Source organism: Oncorhynchus mykiss, chromosome 24, assembly GCF_013265735.2.
Source record: "Oncorhynchus mykiss isolate Arlee chromosome 24, USDA_OmykA_1.1, whole genome shotgun sequence".
Taxonomy (NCBI): Eukaryota; Metazoa; Chordata; class Actinopteri; order Salmoniformes; family Salmonidae; genus Oncorhynchus; species Oncorhynchus mykiss.
In genome coordinates this window covers 7,730,054-7,749,061 of record NC_048588.1, presented here as the reverse complement: position 1 = coordinate 7,749,061, position 19,008 = coordinate 7,730,054, and the positions used below count along the sequence as shown (strand labels likewise).

The 19,008-nt window shown below is 43.7% G+C and overlaps 2 protein-coding genes and 1 pseudogene across 3 annotated transcripts; 2 read left to right on the top strand and 1 right to left on the bottom strand.

The window, feature by feature from the left end:
• Window positions 1-2,930: 2,930 nt before the first annotated feature.
• LOC110503654 (XIAP-associated factor 1) lies at window positions 2,931-10,609 on the top strand. 2 transcript variants are annotated; one of them, XM_036961313.1, is made up of 7 exons: window positions 2,931-3,205; window positions 5,861-5,996; window positions 6,115-6,171; window positions 8,925-9,129; window positions 9,280-9,350; window positions 9,532-9,747; window positions 9,894-10,609. In XM_036961313.1, exons 1-7 carry the CDS (start codon window positions 3,129-3,131, stop codon window positions 9,924-9,926), a joined length of 795 nt encoding a protein of 264 aa, XP_036817208.1. In that variant the 5' UTR covers window positions 2,931-3,128; the 3' UTR covers window positions 9,927-10,609. The 2 variants fall into 2 exon arrangements, with proteins under 2 accessions (XP_036817208.1, XP_021437766.2); XM_021582091.2 differs by lacking the exon at window positions 2,931-3,205 and adding an exon at window positions 4,635-4,772.
• Window positions 10,610-10,755: 146 nt separating this feature from the next.
• LOC110503655 (F-box only protein 39) lies at window positions 10,756-13,929 on the top strand. The gene is made up of 3 exons (XM_021582093.2): window positions 10,756-11,970; window positions 12,952-13,128; window positions 13,489-13,929. Exons 1-3 carry the CDS (start codon window positions 10,825-10,827, stop codon window positions 13,615-13,617), a joined length of 1,452 nt encoding a protein of 483 aa, XP_021437768.2. The 5' UTR covers window positions 10,756-10,824; the 3' UTR covers window positions 13,618-13,929.
• A 232-nt stretch (window positions 13,930-14,161) lies between these two features.
• LOC110503309 lies at window positions 14,162-18,171 on the bottom strand (annotated as a pseudogene).
• Between the last annotated feature and the right edge of the window lie 837 nt (window positions 18,172-19,008).

The following is a 19,008-nucleotide window of genomic DNA, read 5'->3' as shown; positions in this document are numbered from 1 at the left end:
CGAACATGGGCCGTTCTTACATTGTTCTCCCTGTACACCAAGTCAGAACCGTAGGATAAATAGCGGTGCATATAAGCAGACAATGAAAGCTCTTACAATATTCAATGATTACATTTCTCTAAAACAGGCTATATCGTGCACCACAAATTCAGAACAGTAGGCGAAATTAAGAGGGGAAAAGGGACCAAATTACTAGTGTAAGGCACATGGGCTACTAACAGGTTAATACACAACATACACGTAGTATTACTTGCTTAGCTACAGTATACATACAGTACTGTGCAAAAGTTTTAGGCAGGTGGGAAAAAAATGCTGTAAAGTAAGAATGGTTTCAAAATAAATATTTATCAATTAACTAAATGCAAAGTGAGTGAACAGAAGAAAAATCTACATAAAATCCATATTTTGTGTGACTACTTCAAAACAGCATCAATTCATCTAGGTACACTTGCACAAAGTCAGGGATTTTGTAGGAACATAGTCAGGTGTATGATTAAACAATTATACCAAACAGGTGCTAATGATCATCAATTCAATATGTAGGTTGAAACACAATCATTAACTGAAACATAAACAGCTGTGTTGGAGGAAGAAAACTGGGCGAGGAACAGCCGAACTCAGCTAGCAAGGTGAGGTTGCTGAAGACAGTTTACTGTGAACAGTCATACCCCATGGCAAGACTGAGCCCAGCAACAAGACACAGGGTAGTTATACTGCATCAGCAAGGTCTCTCCCAGACAGAGATGTCAAGGCAGACAGGGGTTTCCCGATGTGCAGTCCAAGCTCTTTTGAAGAAGCACAAAGAAACGGGCAACGTTGAGGACCGTAGACACAGTGGTCGGCCAAGGAAACTTACTGCAGCAGATGAAAGACACATCGCGCTTACTTCCCTTCGCAATCGGAAGATGTCCAGCAGTGCCATCAGCTCAGAATTGTCAGAAAACAGTGGGATCCTGGTACACCCATCTAGTGTCCGGAGAAGGCTGGTAAGAAGTGGCCTTCACGGAAGACTTACGGCCAAAAAGCCATACCTCCGATGTGGAAACAAGGCCAATTTTAAATGCATTTCAGGTTACCTCATGAAGCTGGTTGAGAGAATGCCAAGACTGTGCAAAGCTGTCATTAAGTCAAAGGCTGGCTATTTGAAGAATCTCAAAAATTAAATATATTTTGATTTGTTTAACACTTTTTTTTTGGGGGGGGGGGGGTTACTACGTGATTCCATATGTTATTTCATAGTTTTGATGTCTTCACTATTATTTTACAATGTAGAAATAGTAAAAATAAAGAAAAACCCTTGAATGAGTAGGTGTTATAAAACTTTTGATGGTAGTGTATGTTGCATTTGCTATAGGCCTATTGTTAACCTTTTTTGTTGGTGACACTTTGATATCTTGACAATATGCAGCTGCTTTAAGGGCAAATCCACAGTTGAAACAATAACAAAATGGACACCCCACCTCTGTTTTGGTAAAAAGCTGAGGGATGGGCCTGAAGAAATGTACCCACTCTCAGATACATATGATTCGAACCATGTTATGAGACTATACTATAAACCATCTAGTTTTTCAAAAGTATCTGTAATCTGATTACAATACTTTTGTTGGTAACGTAACGGATTACAATTACCGTTTACATTTAATGTTTACAAACATTGGAGAAAAACAAGCTTATATTTTGGGTTCTCATGGAGTGTGACAGTTAATATAAGCTCAGGCATTTATAAGTTATATTATATATATACACACCCATTGATTATTGAGGAATATAATTTATAAATGCCTCATGAGTTTATATTAACTGTCACAATTTATAAATCCAAAGATTGGATGTAACAACTACAGATTGCCCCTTTACGTATATCAAAAGTGTGCGCGTTTGAGCATGTGTCCATTAGGCCTATCGAGAAAAAAAAATGTATCAGCATGAATTATATTGAGCAATAAAAGCCCTATTTGTATTCGATAGGCTGGAATCCGAACTATGCAGCTGTTGCAGGAGCGCATTAGTCACTGGCTGTCCACTAGTTTAAAAAACAATGATTGATAGGCAGTTTAAACCTCTTGAATTCAACCATTATTGGGTTCAAATACACATTTAGACTTGTGAACAGCCATCGACAGCAACCACAATCCCTAGGCGCAAATAGCTAAATGAGAGCGCAGCAGTGTGATTCACGTCAATTCGTTATGTAGATATCAATAATACGTGATCTCCGTAGACTACATCACTGCTGTCATCCTTACCTCCAAGCGTTTATTAAAATTGGATAATCTTTGGATGCCGACAGCAGTCGCACCATTGTTCAGACATAACTTGGACTGTAGCCTACAAAAGCCTATTTCTGCTCTTTTCCCTCGATCCATCAAACCCATTTGGTGTACCATAGTGGTCTGATTTGTAGTCAGACTCGTTTAGGTGGAACAAATTTACATGTGCGCCTTTTTTCAATGCTGATTTGAATGTCATTGAGAAAAATGAAGTGTAAAATGTTTTTTTTTCGCAAACATCCTTTCTGAATTTAAAAGTAATCCTCGAAGTGACCATCTAGTTTTTCAAAAGTATCTGTAATCTGATTACAGTATTTTTGTTGGTAACGTAACGGATTACAGTTACCGTTTTTTGGTAATCCGTTACACCCCAACCCTGCTAACGCGTTAGTTCTATTAGCTATGCTGACTGTGATGTTACTTTAGCTAATATCAATCCCTCCAGGATTCAGCGATCGCATAATTCAATGCAAAAGCAACCAATCGAGCGCATATTATGCGAGAGCTCGCAATGTTGACCAATCCCCGCACTTTTAGCGCATAAAGGGTCCAATCGAAAGCGGGTTCGTAATTTTGATCATTTACTGCACTGTTACGGTGGAAAATGGCCCAATCCAACCACACGTGGACAAAGTTTTTTTCTCCTGGCCTGTCAGCGTATTCGCTTGCGAAGAATGGGTGATTGTTGATGGCTGACAGGCAGTACAATGAATAGAAATCAATGATGGCTGACAGGCAGTACAATGAATAGAAATCAATCTCATTTGCCAACAAAAATAACGTGCAAAACAATTTCCAAATGTTTTTGAAAACAAGAGAAAGTGGACAATAAACAGTAACTTCGAATCAGCAAAGCATATGAGAATGTCAGAACAGTTCCCACAGCAGCGGCAGATCATCATGATTGAAGTGGTAGCAGGGAAGAAAGAATCAAGGTGAGTGGCGTTTTACTCAGACGTTTAATCCGCGAACATTGGCTTCAGTAGTGTGGGCCGGCACTCTGCTCTCCCCAGTCTGTCTATGGAGAGCGCTGCTCAAAGCACTGAGTGAAATTGATCAGTTTTGCCGTTTTTAACTCTCTAAAACTTAATACGGATCACGAAAGCACAATCTTTCTGGATTTAAAATTGTAATACTGTTTTAAAAGTACATATCAACCACAATACACGTTGACGAAAAAATAAACACTATATCATGTGTAAAAGTGACCTTTTTGAAGTGTGTGGCTGACTGTACTTTCCTGACAGGCTGCATGAGGGCATCTGGTATGAGTATGCTAATGAGTATGCTAATGTTGGCCCCAGAGTAGCCTTCTGTCTTTTTGGCGAGCGTACGCAGGTCTGCGTCACTCAGGCTGTGAGTCGTGTTGCCCAGGTGCAGCCGGAACATCTGATGTCAATGTGCTTGAAGACGTTATTCCAGATGAAGGAATGGTAGCTCTCTGGGTGATTTCCTACGAATACTTGCATAGTTTGTTTAGAATGTAAACGCTCGTCAGTGGTGACAGTAAATTTGTGCAGAAAAAAGTATTTTATGCGGTCAATCTATGGTGTGACACTGGATCTTTATTAGGAGAGGTTCTAAGGATACTAAAATGCCCCTCTTGTATGGTGACAACTTCCCCACAGCTTTATTACAGACAGGAAGACTCCTCAGTTTCATCTGCTGTCTGGGTGGCTGGTCTCAGACGATTCCGCAGGTGAAGAAGCCGGATGTGGAGGTCCTGAGCTGGTCTGGTTACACGTGGTCTGCGGTTGTGAGGCTGGTTGGACATACTGCCAAATTCTCTAAAATGACGGCGGTGGCTTATGGTAGAGAAATTAACATTCAATTCTCTGGAAACTGCTCTGGTGGAAATTCCTACAGTCGGCGTGTAAATTGCACGCTCCCTCAACTTGTGGCATTTGTGGTGTCAAAACGGCACATTTTAGTGTCCTTTTATTGTCCCCACCACAAGGTGCACCTGTGTAATGCTGTTTAAATTAGCTTCTTGATATGCCACACCTGTCAGGTGAATGAATTGTCTTGGCAAAGGAGAAATGCTCACTAACAGGGATGCAAACAAATTTGTGAGAGAAATAAGCTTTTTGTGCAAATGGAACATTTCAGGGATCTTTTATTTCAGCTCATGAAACATGGGACCAACACTTTACATTTCCATTTATATTTTTGTTACGTATATATAGATTATTTTTTCAATAAATGTATGTTTATGTAACTTTAAACAATATTTGTTTTGTGATTTTTAAATCAGAAAAACGTTCTATAACAGCCAAGTAACATTTCGTCAGGTGGACTTTTATTTAGAAAATTTGCCGTATGATCACATGACCTCAATGTCGTTACGTTCACAATGCTATTTCCCATGTCACCAGTTGGGCTTAATGAATTTGGTTTCAATTGCTAGGTTGGGCGTAGCTACTTCTATTTTGGGGTTAGAATTTACATCTATCCCGCGATGGCAGACAAGGAAGAAGAGAGAACCCGTATCTGTGACCAGTGGTGAGACAATTAAACATTTTAATATAAAAAAAGAAGTGTTTTAAAAGTTCAAAACAAACCATCAAAGTAGTGGATATGCTTCAGCATGAATTTGAAGGATATACATCGGCTACTCGTTTTTCTAAAGACATAGTTTGTTGAGAGTGTTCACTTCATAATAACATACATTGTCAATAATATTGACTGGGCTACCATAATTTCAGGTTGAGGCATTTCAGCCAATACATGGCATGAAATCCTAATCTTTGAAAGTGAAAATGCTTGCACAGACCACAGTAGAGCTGGCCTTGACATTCTCTTCAGCTCTATGTTCAGTTTGTTCAGAACATACATGAAACACACACACACCACAAAAGTACCACATTTTCATACTTGAGTAAAATTAAAGGTTCCAAGGTAGAAAATGACTCAAGTGACAGTCACTCAGTAAAATACTACTTGAGTAAAAGTTTTGATTAGTATTTGGTTTTAAATATACTTAAGTATCAATAGTAAATGTAATTGCTAAAATATAAAGGGAAATTCAGCTGAAATGTGTCTTCTGCATTTAACCCAACCCCTCTGAATCAGAGAGGTGCGGGTGCTGCCTTAATCAACATCTGGGCCTGGGGAACAATATATATATACACACACACACACACACAAGTATCAAAAGTCAAATTATAAATAGCTTATACCGTATAAAGCAAACTAGACAGCATAATTTTCCTGTTTTTAATTTTATTTACGGCTAGCCAGGGACATGCTCCAACATTTGTGTTTAGTAAGTCTGCCAGATCAGAGGCAGTAGGGATGACCAGGGATGTTCTGTTGATAAGTGGGTGAATTAGACAATTTTCTTGTCCTGCTAAGCGTTCAAAATGTAATGAGTACTTTTGGGTGTCAGGGAAAATGTATGGAGTAAAAAATACAATTTTATTTAGGAATGAAGTGAAAGTAAAAGTTGTCAAATATAAATAGTAAAGTACAGATGCCCAAAACAACTACTTTCAAGTATTTTTACTTAAGTACTTTAAACCACTGCACACACAAGCCTGTGGTCTTGTGGCGCCTCTAACACTTATTCTGTGCTTGTGTTCAACTGTCAGTCACAAGGAGGTGGCTGTGTCCAACTTTGCCTTGCACGAGTCCCACTGCCAGCGGTTCCTATGCCTGTGTCCAGACTGTGATGAGCCGGTTCCCAGAGAGCTATTAGAGCAGCACCATCAGAACCAGCACAGCCAGGTAAACCACTGCTGTAATGAAACCAGGATCACTTCCAAATACTTGAGTAGATGTTGAGGGATCAAGGCCCCCGATTTTTGTATATTTTCAATATATTGTCGCTCTGTCACTCCCACAGGTGAAGTGCACCAAGTGCGACAAAAAGGTGGAGAGTTGCCAGCTCCTGGACCATGAGGTGAGACTATTCAACGGTCACCGGGATTGCCACACACACACACACACCATGATGATGCCGTTTCAGTAAAAGGAGTTAGTTCCTCTACATCAGGGGTGTCAAAGTCAAATGGACGGAGGGCCAAATAAAAAAATCAGCTACAAGACGAGGGCCGGACTGTTCGAATGTTCATTGAAAAATTTTTAAATGACGCATATAGTCTAGTGAACCTAATTGAACCTACTGAAAACCTAACAAATATATTACAATATGATCAGATAAATAAAGCAATATTTTCTTATGGCTCTGTCAGTAATCTTTAATTTTCAACAGACACAAAAGACAAATTTCCTTTATATAAATATCCCCATAACATGAACATTAAATGAAAGAAACCGGTATTCAAGGCACCATCAGTAGACTATATTTTCTATTTTAGCAAAAGTGGGCTAAATTTACTTCAAAGAAAAAACAATAATAGCAATTTTCTATCATCCACTCAACTGAAATATTTTTAAAATATAATTGGATTGAAATACAAAAAAATAAAGTGCAAAAATCTATTAATCAAAAACAACACTTTGTTTAAGGAGAAGTAACATGCAGTGAAAACAAATATTAAATTTTAACTTTTAAACTTGAACTGAGTAAAAACTCTAAATATGTGATTGCACAGTAATGTTCACTTGTTTGAGGTTGAGGGTGATACTTGGTGGTGTCCCATCTTTTCCACAAGTTCATCAATGTTCGGGGTAAGGCTCTGAGCTGAAGAAATCCTCAGAATTGAGTGGAGGTGTTCAGCAGTAAGTCGACTTCTGTGTGATGTTTTGTTCAGGTTCATCAAAGAAAACAGTTGTTCACACAGGTATGTGCTGCCAAACATAGACAACGTTTGAGCAGCCTGGATGCGCAGCTGGGGCATTGTGCCGGGGAGGAAACGGGCGAACTCCGCAGCACCCACTGCCGCATATTTTGCCCTCAGTGCATCATTGCATTGGAGGTCAATCAACTCCATTTGGAGGTTTGGTGGTGAGCTTTCCACGCCAACAGCAAATGGGTTACCGAGCAGTTCCAACCTGCTTTTTTGTGCTTCAAAGTCAGCAAATCGGCGTCGAAAGTCAGCGGCAAGCATACCTATTTTATCAGCCAACTGTGTGCTCGGGAACGCACTGGTAGAGAGCTTCTCTTTCATGGTCTGGCAGCTGGGAAAGTGGCTCAAATTTTCTTTCCGCATCTGCGTCTCCCACAGAGTCAGTTTGGTTTTAAATGCCTTCACTGTACTGTACATATCAGAGATGACACGATCCCGACCCTGCAGCTGCAAGTTTATTGCATTCAGATGACTCGTAATGTCACACAGAAAAGCCATTTCACACAGAAACATTTCGTCTCGGAGTTGTGTTGTGTCTTTCCCTTTGCTGTCCAAGAACAGACAAATCTCCTCACGAAGCTCGAAACATCTTTGAAGCACCTTTCCCTGGCTTAGCCATCGCACCTCTGTGTGATAAGGCAAATCACCATGCTCCGTTTCTAACTCCGTCAGAAATGCCTTGAACTGGCGGTGATTCAAACCTTTGGCTCTGATAAAGTTAACTGTGCGCGTGATGATGCTCATTACATGCTCCATTTTCAAGGCTTTACCGCACAACGCTTCCTGGTGTATGATACAATGATAAGCTGTCAGCTCACCTGTCGCGTTTTCCTCTTGCATCTTTTCCCGTATCTTCGCCACCAGTCCGCTCCTGTGTCCACACATCGCAGGTGCTCCGTCGGTTGTCAAACCCACGAGTTTTTCCCAAGGCAGCTCCATCTCATTTACACATCTTGACACCTCTTCATACAAATCATGCCCCGTAGTTGTGCCATGCATAGGACGTAAAGCCAAAAACTCCTCTGTCACGCTTAGGTTGGAGTCCACTCCGCGGATGAAAATTGACAACTGGGCAATGTCAGAAATGTCGGTGCTCTCATCCACAGCCAAGGAATATGCAATAAAATCTTTTCCCTTTTTCACAAGCTGCTCTTTTAGATTGATGGACAACTGGTCTACTCTCTCGGCAATGGTGTTTCTGCTCAGACTCACATTTAAAAAGAGTTGCCTTTTTTCTGGGCAAACTTCGTCACAAACTTTAATCATGCAGTTTTTGATGAAATCCCCCTCCGTAAATGGCCGGGCTGATTTAGCGATCTCTTCTGCCAAAATAAAACTGGCCTTGACAGTTGCGTCCGCGTGTGTGTCCGCGTGTTTCGTTTCATAATGTCGTCTCAGATTATACTCTTTCAGTACCGCCACACTTTCTCCACACAGAAGACACACAGGTTTTCCAGCTACCTTCGTGAACATATACTCCGACTCCCACCTTGTTTGAAACCCCCGGTTCTCAGTATCCACCTTCCGTTTTGCCATTTTTGATGGGTATCTGAAAGTTAATTTTACTGTGATGCTGACGACTGCTGTGCCAATAAATATTGAAATGAAGCAGCCTACTGCTCGGTGCGTCACCTTTGCATTGTGGGAAATGTAGTATTGGTGCGTGTAAAAGATCTGCGGGCTGCCGGCTTGCTGCGGGCCGGTTCTAATAATAAATCAAGATCATCCCAGGGGCCGTAAAAAACCTTCTTGCGGGCCGGATGTGGCCCGCGGGCCTTGACTCTGACATATGTGCTCTACATGATCGTCATAGTCAAACTGTATTTGATACAGGTGTATAATAACGACTGTTATACAGAATGAATCACACCCCCCCCCCCCCCTCCTCTCTCTGTCGGACTAGTGTAAGGCAAGGCTGCAGCGCTGTGAGTTCTGCCCGGTGGAGCTGCCGCTGTCGGCCATGGCGGAGCACAGCTTGGCGTGTGGCAGTCGCACCGAGCGCTGCTCCGACTGCGGACGCTACATCACTCTGCGGGACCAGCCGGACCATGGTCAGATCTGCCCTGACCTCAATGCTCCCGATAACCCCTCCCCGCCGTCCTCCAACGGTGATGCTAACCCCTACAGTTTAAGTTGATTTGCCATATGTAATATTCAACACATTGGAAAATGGGAAATCATAATCACTATAGAGTCAGATGAGATTGATACTCTGGTGTTCAATGTTATGTTATATTCAAACTGTTTTCTGGATGCAGGCAGGCGAACGGCAGTGGTTTGCAGGAGCTGCATGAGGTCCTTCCCATTGGAGGAGATGGCGGAACATCAGGTATGTTCTTATTCAACAGCATGAACCCAAGTCATCGTCGTCAGATCACTCCTCCTCGTTTTGCCCGCTTCCGGTGCCTGTATTAAGCCTACTTCTGGACAAACAAGTATTCTCAATGCATTCTCCATGGAAAGAGGTTAGTGTTTAAATCACTTGTTCCATTCTCTTCCCCCACTGCTAGCTGGAGTGTAACCACACATCAGAGGAGTCTAAAGGTGATGATGATGAGGAAGATGGCAGCCACAAACAGGAGCAGGCCAGTCCTCGTTTGACCAGTTCTATGAAATCTACATTGTTCTCAGCCCAAGGCAAGAGGCAGGAGGGGGAAGTTGACCAGATCAGCACCTGTCCCCACTGTCACCTGGCTCTCCCCGTAGTCACACTACGATGGCATGAGGTACGGCTCTGTCCCAAAAACACAGTACCCTTCTGGGTTGGGTCAATTCCATTTCACTTCATTCTCCAACCCTGGAATTGACCCAAACCCTGGTCCCCTTTTTTAATAATTTAGAGTGATGAAAAACTCTTTTTTTCTCCTTTCAGGTCAAATGTCAGATCCATGTCAACTTGAAATGAGAAACGTGCTCAGAACCTCTGAAGGAACACTCCATGGTGAATTGGCATAGTGGAGGACAAGTTAGTGATGACGTGATTTATTTGAGCAAATTGCAAGTTATTTTTCGCAGAAAATCTGTATTTCAGAGGCAGTTGAGTTATTTCTGGTGATTGGACGGGTTGGGTAACAGCAAGAGATGATGACTTATTACATTAGTCAGGATTCTTCTCTCTACAAGAGGACAAGAATCCTATTTTACCACTGTTGTACAATTTAGCAATAAGGCCCGAGGAGGTGTGGTAAATGGCCAATATACCACGGCTAAGGGCATATATCACAAACCCATGAGGTTATTAGTGCAGGAAAGATACATGTTTTGTCATACCTGTGGTGTACATTCTCATATGCCACGGCTGTCAGTCAATCAGCATTCAGGGCTCGAACCACCCAGTTTATAATACATTGTTTACAACAGAAATACAGTGTTTTCTCCATTAAAGTTGTACATTTTAATATTGGTTTACAAATGTACATAACTGATTTACCCCCCCCAAAAAATAATTGCTGTAATGAACACACAAGGAGATTATATTTTTTCATAATAGTTCCAAATGCTGTGAGCGTTTTATCTTCTCCTATTGTGATGTCACAAGGTGTCCCTTTTGGTTTCACGGTAACAACAATAAAAGCTATGAAGGTTCCAGAGCTTCAGTTTTGGTGTCTAGTCATTTCTAGGTGACAAGTGGGACACATTGATGGCGACCCAACAGACACACGCATGTGTCCTCTGCTTCTCTGTGGTACAAGTTAACTCCAGAGTCACATAGTATACATTTCAGACGACAGGCTATTCATCTTTACATTTGGTGGATGAATATTGAGAGACGTTAGTGGTTTGGCAACACTTCTTCCCTGTCAATGGATTACCCCGAGGATCCAGGGGAACAGTTATCGGAGAATAAGAACGAAGAAGAGGGGGAGGATAAAGGAATAGAGATAATGGATGAGGAAGAAGGCGAGGTGGAGGAAGATACAAAGCCTAAACTGGGCTGGGCTAATCTCCCGGACGTGTGTCTGCGGCAGGTGTTCTGGTGGCTGCGTGACCGCGACCGTGTCAAGGCGGCCCTGGTGTGTCGCCATTGGCACCACATTATGCGCTCGCCCTCCCTCTGGAGGGTTCGAAACTTCAACTTCTCCGGCCGCATCTCCAGGACCCGCCGTTCGGCGCTGGAGACGGCCGTGTGTTACGCCAAGACCTACGGCGCTTACCTGGAGGATCTGGAGATCCGCTTCTCCCACCCCCTCAACTCTCTGGTGGCCCGGCGCTTCCAGCAGACGCTGAGGACCTTCCTCGCCGCGCTGCGTAAAACCGGCGGCCAACTACGCCGCCTAACTGTCAACCACATGGCGCTGGACCGCGCCGCCTGGTGCCGCAGTGTACGCAACTCCCTGGTGCGCAGCCTCGCCTTCTACCTGCGCCGTGAGGGCTCCCGCCTTGGCTACTTGAGCCTGCGGGGGGCCCGCCTCAACCTGCCCCAGGGCCTGGAGGTACTGGAAGCCGTGGCTGCAGCTCAGCAGCACATCCACCTGGGACGCCGGCCCGGCATCACCCACCTCAACCTGGAGGACTTCTTCTCTCAGCCACTGGCCGTCTTCGTCAGCCCCGCCTTCCCCCAGGTCATGAACCGCTTCCAGGGCCTCTGCACCCTGACCCTTAACTACAGCTGCCTGTCGGACGAGCTGCTGGCGGCCCTGTCCGCGGCGTGTAGGAGCCTGGGCGGGGGAGGGTCCCTGCAGACGTTCACAGTACGATGCCATATCCACGAGCCCCACATCCAGGTGGTCTGGGGGGATGCCTGGTTCCATCTGGCTCAGCATTGTCCCGACCTTCGGGTGCAGATCACAGTGGAGCGGATCCTCGACGTGGACAAGCTGGGGAGGATTCTGCTCAGAGAGATCCCGCTGCGCTTGCTCAGTCTCACCAGCTGCTACTTCAGTGAACAGGACTGGAGTGCCAAGCCTGCCCTTACCAGCCTAGTGCCCTGCTACAGGAGCTGTTTACAGGTGAGGATTGGTTGCTCTACCCGTTGTTAGGTTCTAAATGAACCTTAGAAAATTCACGGACGATTAGTAAAGCTTAAACCAAGTTTATTTCCCCATTGGGTCAATACAACTGCATCAGACAAATATATTTCCACCAGTGGAAATATATATATATATATATATCTATCCCCTCCTCCCTAAACATAACTTCCTGCCTAGCAATAAAGATGTAAAGTGATACAGGGAATAAACTGTTCCTTCTCACTTAATGTGACCTCGACCCCCTTCATCACTAATCTACGGCTCTCCACCCTTATCAGCCTGCCACGTGATCGTTTCCCCATGCACTCAGTACATTCCAAGCTTAATTGCACCCACCATATACATTCCTCCGACATATAACCACTAACTTCTGGTGTAAACCCTCTACTATGGCACCCCTCATTGTCTCTAGCATAACTAATGATTCATAATATTTAAAAGTTCAGAAATCCGGACCCATCGCCATCGATACACGGTAGTAGTCCGTTATAGAGCAATGATGGCCCCGGCTTGTGTAGTGATAAAGTATGTGCAGTATACATACAGTTTACTCATGTACCCACGTTGCCTTTTTATAGCCATGCAGTTCAGACTAAGCCTAGTCCTGGAATAAGAGATTCTCCATTGAGAATGTGTTTTATTCCAGGACTACGCTTAATCTATGTCAGGAAACCGGCCCCAAGAGACATGACTCTTAAGGGATGGATTCAATCCGTATCGCAGAAGTATCCCGGGAAACTTCGGGTTACAGCTCGATTTAAAATGAAAGGCAATGTTCCCGCGTTACTGCATCCACAGTAAACGCTGCATATGTCCGCTCAATTGGAACCGATCTTCACATTTTCACGCGGCTCTTCCCGCGATATGGATTGAATCCAGCCCTAAATTGCCAATAGGAAGTCGGTGGCACTCAGTCCTTTAACGACATGAATCCGTCTCCACCTCAATTCCTTGGTGTAGAAATTGACCCTGGACCTGAACAACAGCCACGAGTCTGTGGACGAGGAGCTGCTGGAGGTGGTGCTGCTGTGCAGCCGGCTGGTCTACCTGAAGGTCTGGGCCTTCCTGGACATCAGCTTCCTGGACCGGCTGCTGCAGAAACGCCTGGAAAAGAAGATCATCCTCAGGACCATCAAGGTGAGCCAGAGCTCTGGTGAACTAGGATAAAGCCATACACACCTGCGTACCAATCTATGTCCTGGCATTGAAGAGATTTACTAACACAAGCTCCACACAGATCCACACTAGCCTGCTGTGTCCTCCTGCCCAGTGAACTGGGATGTTGCAGGCATTTTAACGTTTGTTTGGGTCATTAATGAAGACGGCATCAAGCCGGGCAGTCATCTTTGTCCGTTCTTAAAGGACCAGGTCACATTTCCTTCCTTCTTTAAACGCTACTGATGACACTGTGTTGCACCTAGCTATAGCAATGTGCTTGACTGTCTTATGTGAGCAATATACTGTGTGGTGTATAAGCTGCTTGTGTTTGTGTCCCAGGTGCGCATCTACACCAACAAATATGAGACTCAGGATGAGGATGGGCAACTGGAGGAGGTGTACTCTCGCTACAGACAACTCATCAACTCTGAGCTCCACTACCTCGCCATCTCTTACCCCATGCTCTGACTCCTGCCTAACAGACACATGGGCCCAAATAGACAGCTTTACAAAATATATATATAAAATAAATAATAACACAATTTAAAGTAAGAGGAAGGAAACTTCAATTTGATACACAATCATGGATGGGTCTGGCAAATACAGCACACACACGGTGCCATCACTGTAGATATAAACACACGCTCCACAATCTGATCCTCCTTTTCTTCAAACCCAAATATTGTATTAAAATTGCTGCAAACAATACAAGCACTCCAGCTTTCCTTCATAATGTATACCTCATATTTTATTCATCAGTGAAAATGCTAGCCCCGGGGGGGGGGGGGTCACTGGGTTGACACCGAGCAATGGGAGGCTACTACAACTCATGGCAAAACATTCAATATGTCATTCACAATACATTTAGAAGAGTCTCTTCACCAGAGATGGGTGTATCTACTGAACAGAAACGACTTGAAATGAAAGCTGTGATATCCTGTTTGTGTAGCAAAATCATGAGTATGGTGAATCTCTAATCAGTGGGTTGTGTTAGGATAACTAATCTTATACTTCATACAGAGCTAAAATAGCTTGAGTTGTAATGGAAGTGAAAATAGTGGTCAGAGACCCTAGACAAGTCGGAAGAGATCAGTATAGTCGACAGGATGGCCACGCGCAGGGCCTCCAGGTTCCACTCCTGGCTGGCCACCTCTGACAGAACCTTTTTAGGGAGAAAGGAGGGGAATCATTCCAGTAATTAATCATGGGGAATCATTCTAGTAACACAGTGCGACAGGTAGCCTTCGGCCAGTAACCGAAAGGATTCTGGTTCGAACCCCTTAGCCGACTAGGTGAACAAATCTGCTAACGTGCCCTTGAGCAAGGCACTTAACCCTAATTGCCCCTGTAAGTCACAGGGGAATGGCCTGGGTTATGCATATAAAGTACGTTTTTCTTCACATTGCTGCTGACCTTTGCCAGGTGGTCCACTAGTCCTTTGGCTGTATTGGTCTCCTGGACCTGAAGGAGAAGGTCTCCCACTCCTCTGGTGTCAAAGTGGTACTAGGATTGGATGGATTAAATGTTTTCCTTTTTTTTGTTCAGTGTGTCATGAGGTTAACCTGTAGAAAAGGTTTAGATACACCTTAGCCAAATACATTTCAACTCAGTTTTTCACAATTCCTGACATTAATCATAGTAAAATGTCCTGTCTTAGGTCAGTTACGAACACCATTTTATTTTAAGAATGTGGGATGTCAGAATAATAACAGAGAGAATGATTTATTTCATCAAATTGCCAATGGGTGATACGGTTACATGCACTCAATTAGTATTTGGCAGCATTGCCTTTAAATGTTTTAACTTGGGTCAAACGTTCCGGGTAGCCTTCCACCAGCTTCCCACAATAAGTTGGGTGAATTTTGGCCCATTCCTCCTGACAGAACTGGTGTAACTGAGTCAGGTTTGTAGGCCTCCTTTCTCACACACGCTTTTTCAGTTCTGCCCACAAATTTTCTATAGGATTGAGGTTGGGGCTTTGTGATGGCCACTCCAATACCTTGACTTTGTTGTCCTTAAGCCATTTTGCCACAACTTTGGAAGTATGCTTGGGGTCATTGTCCAGTTGGAAGACCCATTTCCGACCAAGCTTTAACTTCCTGACTGATGTCTTGAGATGTTGCTTCAATATGTCCACATAGTTTTCCCTCTCACGATGTCATCTATTTTGTGAAGTGCACCAGTCCCTCCTGCAGCAAAGCACCCCCACAACATGATGCTGCTACCCCTGTGCTTCACGGTTGGGATGGTGTTCTTCGGCTTGCAAGCTTCCCCATTTTTTCTCCAAACATAACGATGGTCATGATGGCCAACAGTTCTATTTTTGTTTCATCAGACCAGAGGACATTTCTCCAAAAAGTAAAATCTTTGTCCCCATGTGCAGTTGCAAACAGTAGTCTGGCTTTTTTTTAAATGGCGGTTTTGGAGCAGTGGCTTCTTCCTTGCCGAGCGGCCTTTCAGGTTATGTCGATATTCAACACGTTTTACTGTGGATATAGATACTTTTGTACCTGTTTCCTCCAGCATCTTCACAAGGTCCTTTGCTGTTGTTCTGGGAATGATTTGCACTTTTCGCACCAAAGAACGCTTCTCCTTCCTGAGTGGTATGAAGGCTGCGTGGTCCCATGGTGTGTATACTTGCGTACTATTGTTTGTACAGATGAACGTGGTACCTTCAGGCGTTTGGAAATTGCTTCCAATGACGAACTAGACGTGTGGAGGTCTATAATTCTTTTGATTTTCCCATGATGTCGAGCAAAGCACTGAGTTTGAAGGTAGACCTTGAAATACATCCACAGGTACACCTCCAATTGACTCAAATGATGTCAATTAGCCTATCAGAAGCTTCTAAAGCAATGACATAATTGTCTGGAATTTTCCAAGCTGTTTCAAGGCACACTCAACTTAGTGTATGTAAACTTCTGACCCAATAGAATTGTGATACAGTGAATTATAAACAATTGTTGGAAAATTGACTTGTCATGCACAAAGTAGATGTCCTAACCGACTTGCCAAAACTATAGTTTTTGGAGTGGTTGAAACACAGGTTGGAGTCATTAAAACTCATTTATGTAAGTAGGGTGGTTAGAGGAGGTTTTAAACTGACCTCTGCTGGCTGAAGGGAATAATGCTTCCAATGGACCTACTGTATGCAGAATGCACCGACTGTCCATCACAAGGCACTGTGACAGGCCTTCTATTTCTACCTGTAAAATTAGGAGTTCTGCTGCAGGTCAAACTGCATGCTGGGTGAAGAGAAGGGATTATCTTTAGTTTGAAATAATGACATTTCCTACTGCCCCACATTACACAAAGACAAAGTGCCAACGTTTTAACCTGGTACTGCGAGTGCTGTCTGACTAGTCACGTTGTCAATATTCGGGGAGGTGTTTGTGAGGATGGAGCAGAAACTATCAATCTGCTCTGCATGGAACTTGTCCCATAGGTCCTTCCCTAGGTAGTACTTGCTGAGCGGTTCAGTCTGGAGCCAGAACAGAAACCTGCATGAGAAGCATCGCAGAGATAGTGAGACATGATCGTATGTGCGTGTGACAAACCACTTCCTCCCTTCACCCACCTGATCTGTTCATTGGTCTGCTCCAGGGTGCGGTTCAGCAGTGATGGCACTCCCTCGATCACCTCCCTCTCCTTCAACAGTTCCCGCTCCACCGCGTCATGTACCAGGTCAATGGAAACACGCTTCTGCCTGAAACACACATATTGATGGAGTACATACAATCACTTCCTAAAGGTTGCGAGTTTGAGTCTCATCGCGGACAACTTTAGCATTGTAGCAAGCTTTCAACTACTTACTACTTTTTAGCTACTTTGCAACTACTTAGCATGTTAGCTAACCCTTCCCCAAACCTTAAACCTTTTAGCTAACCCTTCCCCTAACCTTAAACCTTTTAGCTAACCCTTCCTTAAACCTTTTAGCTAACCCTTCCTTAAACCTTTTAGCTAACCCTTCCCCTAACCTTAAACCTTTTAGCTAACCCTTCCCCTAACCTTAAACCTTTTAGCTAACCCTTCCCCAAACCTTAAACCTTTTAGCTAACCCTTCCCCTAACCTTAAACCTTTTAGATAACCCTTGTAATTCGTAACATTTCATAATAAATGCAGTGTCCTGGATTTATGTACAGAATAATAAGAAATGCTCTGAGGTTGCACTGAAGGATCTCCTTATCTGTTGGTCTTAATCTGGTCTTAATCTAACTCTAGGTCCCTGTTTTCTCCTCCATATATTTACTTAGATTTGTGTGTATTAGGTAGTTGTTGTGGAACTGTTAGATTTCTTGTTAGATATTGCTGCACTGTCAGAACTAGAAGCACAAGCATTTCGCTACACTCGCAATAACATCTGCCAACCACGTGTGTGTGACCATTCAAATGTATTTGTTGGAACAGTGAGCAGACTCCTTCCCACCTAATTCTGTATCACTGCATTTTCCGACTGACTGATTGAGAGTTTACTTCTCACCTCTCAGTCAGGCACTGCAGGGCGACTGAGGGGCTCGGCACACCTCTCCATGGCTCTCTCCAGCCGGCTTTTACAGGTTATCAGCACCTTCATCTCCTGGACAATCTTCTCCAGTTTCTGGTCCAGGTCTGACTTCCAGAACTTGATGTCATAGATTCTCTGCTCTGAACAGAGATAGGATGGTAGGAACGGCGTGGTTGGGTATTATGGGGGGTGGTAATGTATGTGTTATTACAAAGTGGAACAGACAGACCATTCAGTTGCAGTAATGAATCAACCACTACTTTGACAAGAACGTATTCTGTTATACTCTCTATTTATTGATGTTTGCCTTACCCAGTCTCTTGTTGACATTCCGTTGCATGCGTTTGGCTGCCATGCCACTCTCCTCTATCAGCCTCTTACTCTCAGCCGTGAGTCTCTGAGCGTGAATGCTCAGCCTCAGCACTCTCATAATGTATTTGGTTTGCAAGCCTCCATTCTGGTGGTAGGAACTTGGGCTGTGGGTCCATCACCCTAGACATTTCTCTGCTGCAATTCTTTCAGCCTGAAGGGGGGGGGGGGAGTATTTCCTTTCAATAAAGACAACAACACAAATGTCACATAAATAGCAATTGGCTACAGTAGCTAACTAGTATCAACAGAAAATGGATCTACACTACAGTAACGTTAGCAAGATAGAGAGTTGTCATAGAAAAATTAAAAAACTTCAGCAAACTAGCTAACTAACGGGGCTTGCAAGATGCCACTAAAAAATAATTAGTGAACCAAATCTCTCTTCTTACCATACCTTTACTGTGCGGTGTGAAACACCGTGTTAAGTTGCAACAATGTTGCCTGTCTTGTATGCAATGAATGAGCTCAAGGAAAGGTTGTAAACAAACGGTTGCTAGATCAACGCAAAACACATTGCAATCTTGGCGGGGCCATCGACCGCGGGAAATGTAAAAGGTCAGCGACGTGTACATTTGGATTATATTTGCATTCTAACAACATCTGTACGAGGCAATTTGCTCGATAGCTTGCTATTTTAGCAACGATGTCATCCAGCAACTAAAACAACTTCGCCGACAAGATAGGCAGAAAGGCTGTGTTGCTCCAGAAAGGACATGGAGATCAGTAAACTGAGGAAGTCATTGGATGAGCTGTCTCGTCAGAAAGAAGAACCATCAGAATCTGAAAATAGCAAGCGTGTACTAGAGAAAATCCTGTCACTGGAGACTCTACAGGAGAAGAAGGTTCAGCAGCTACTGGCCAGGGACCAGGAAATCTACTATTTGCCAGCAGGCCCATGTGGCAGGGGGTGAGACAGTGGCCGGTCTGCAGGCCCAGATAGACCACTATGTCGGGGAGGCGGAGCAGAGACACAAAAAAAAAC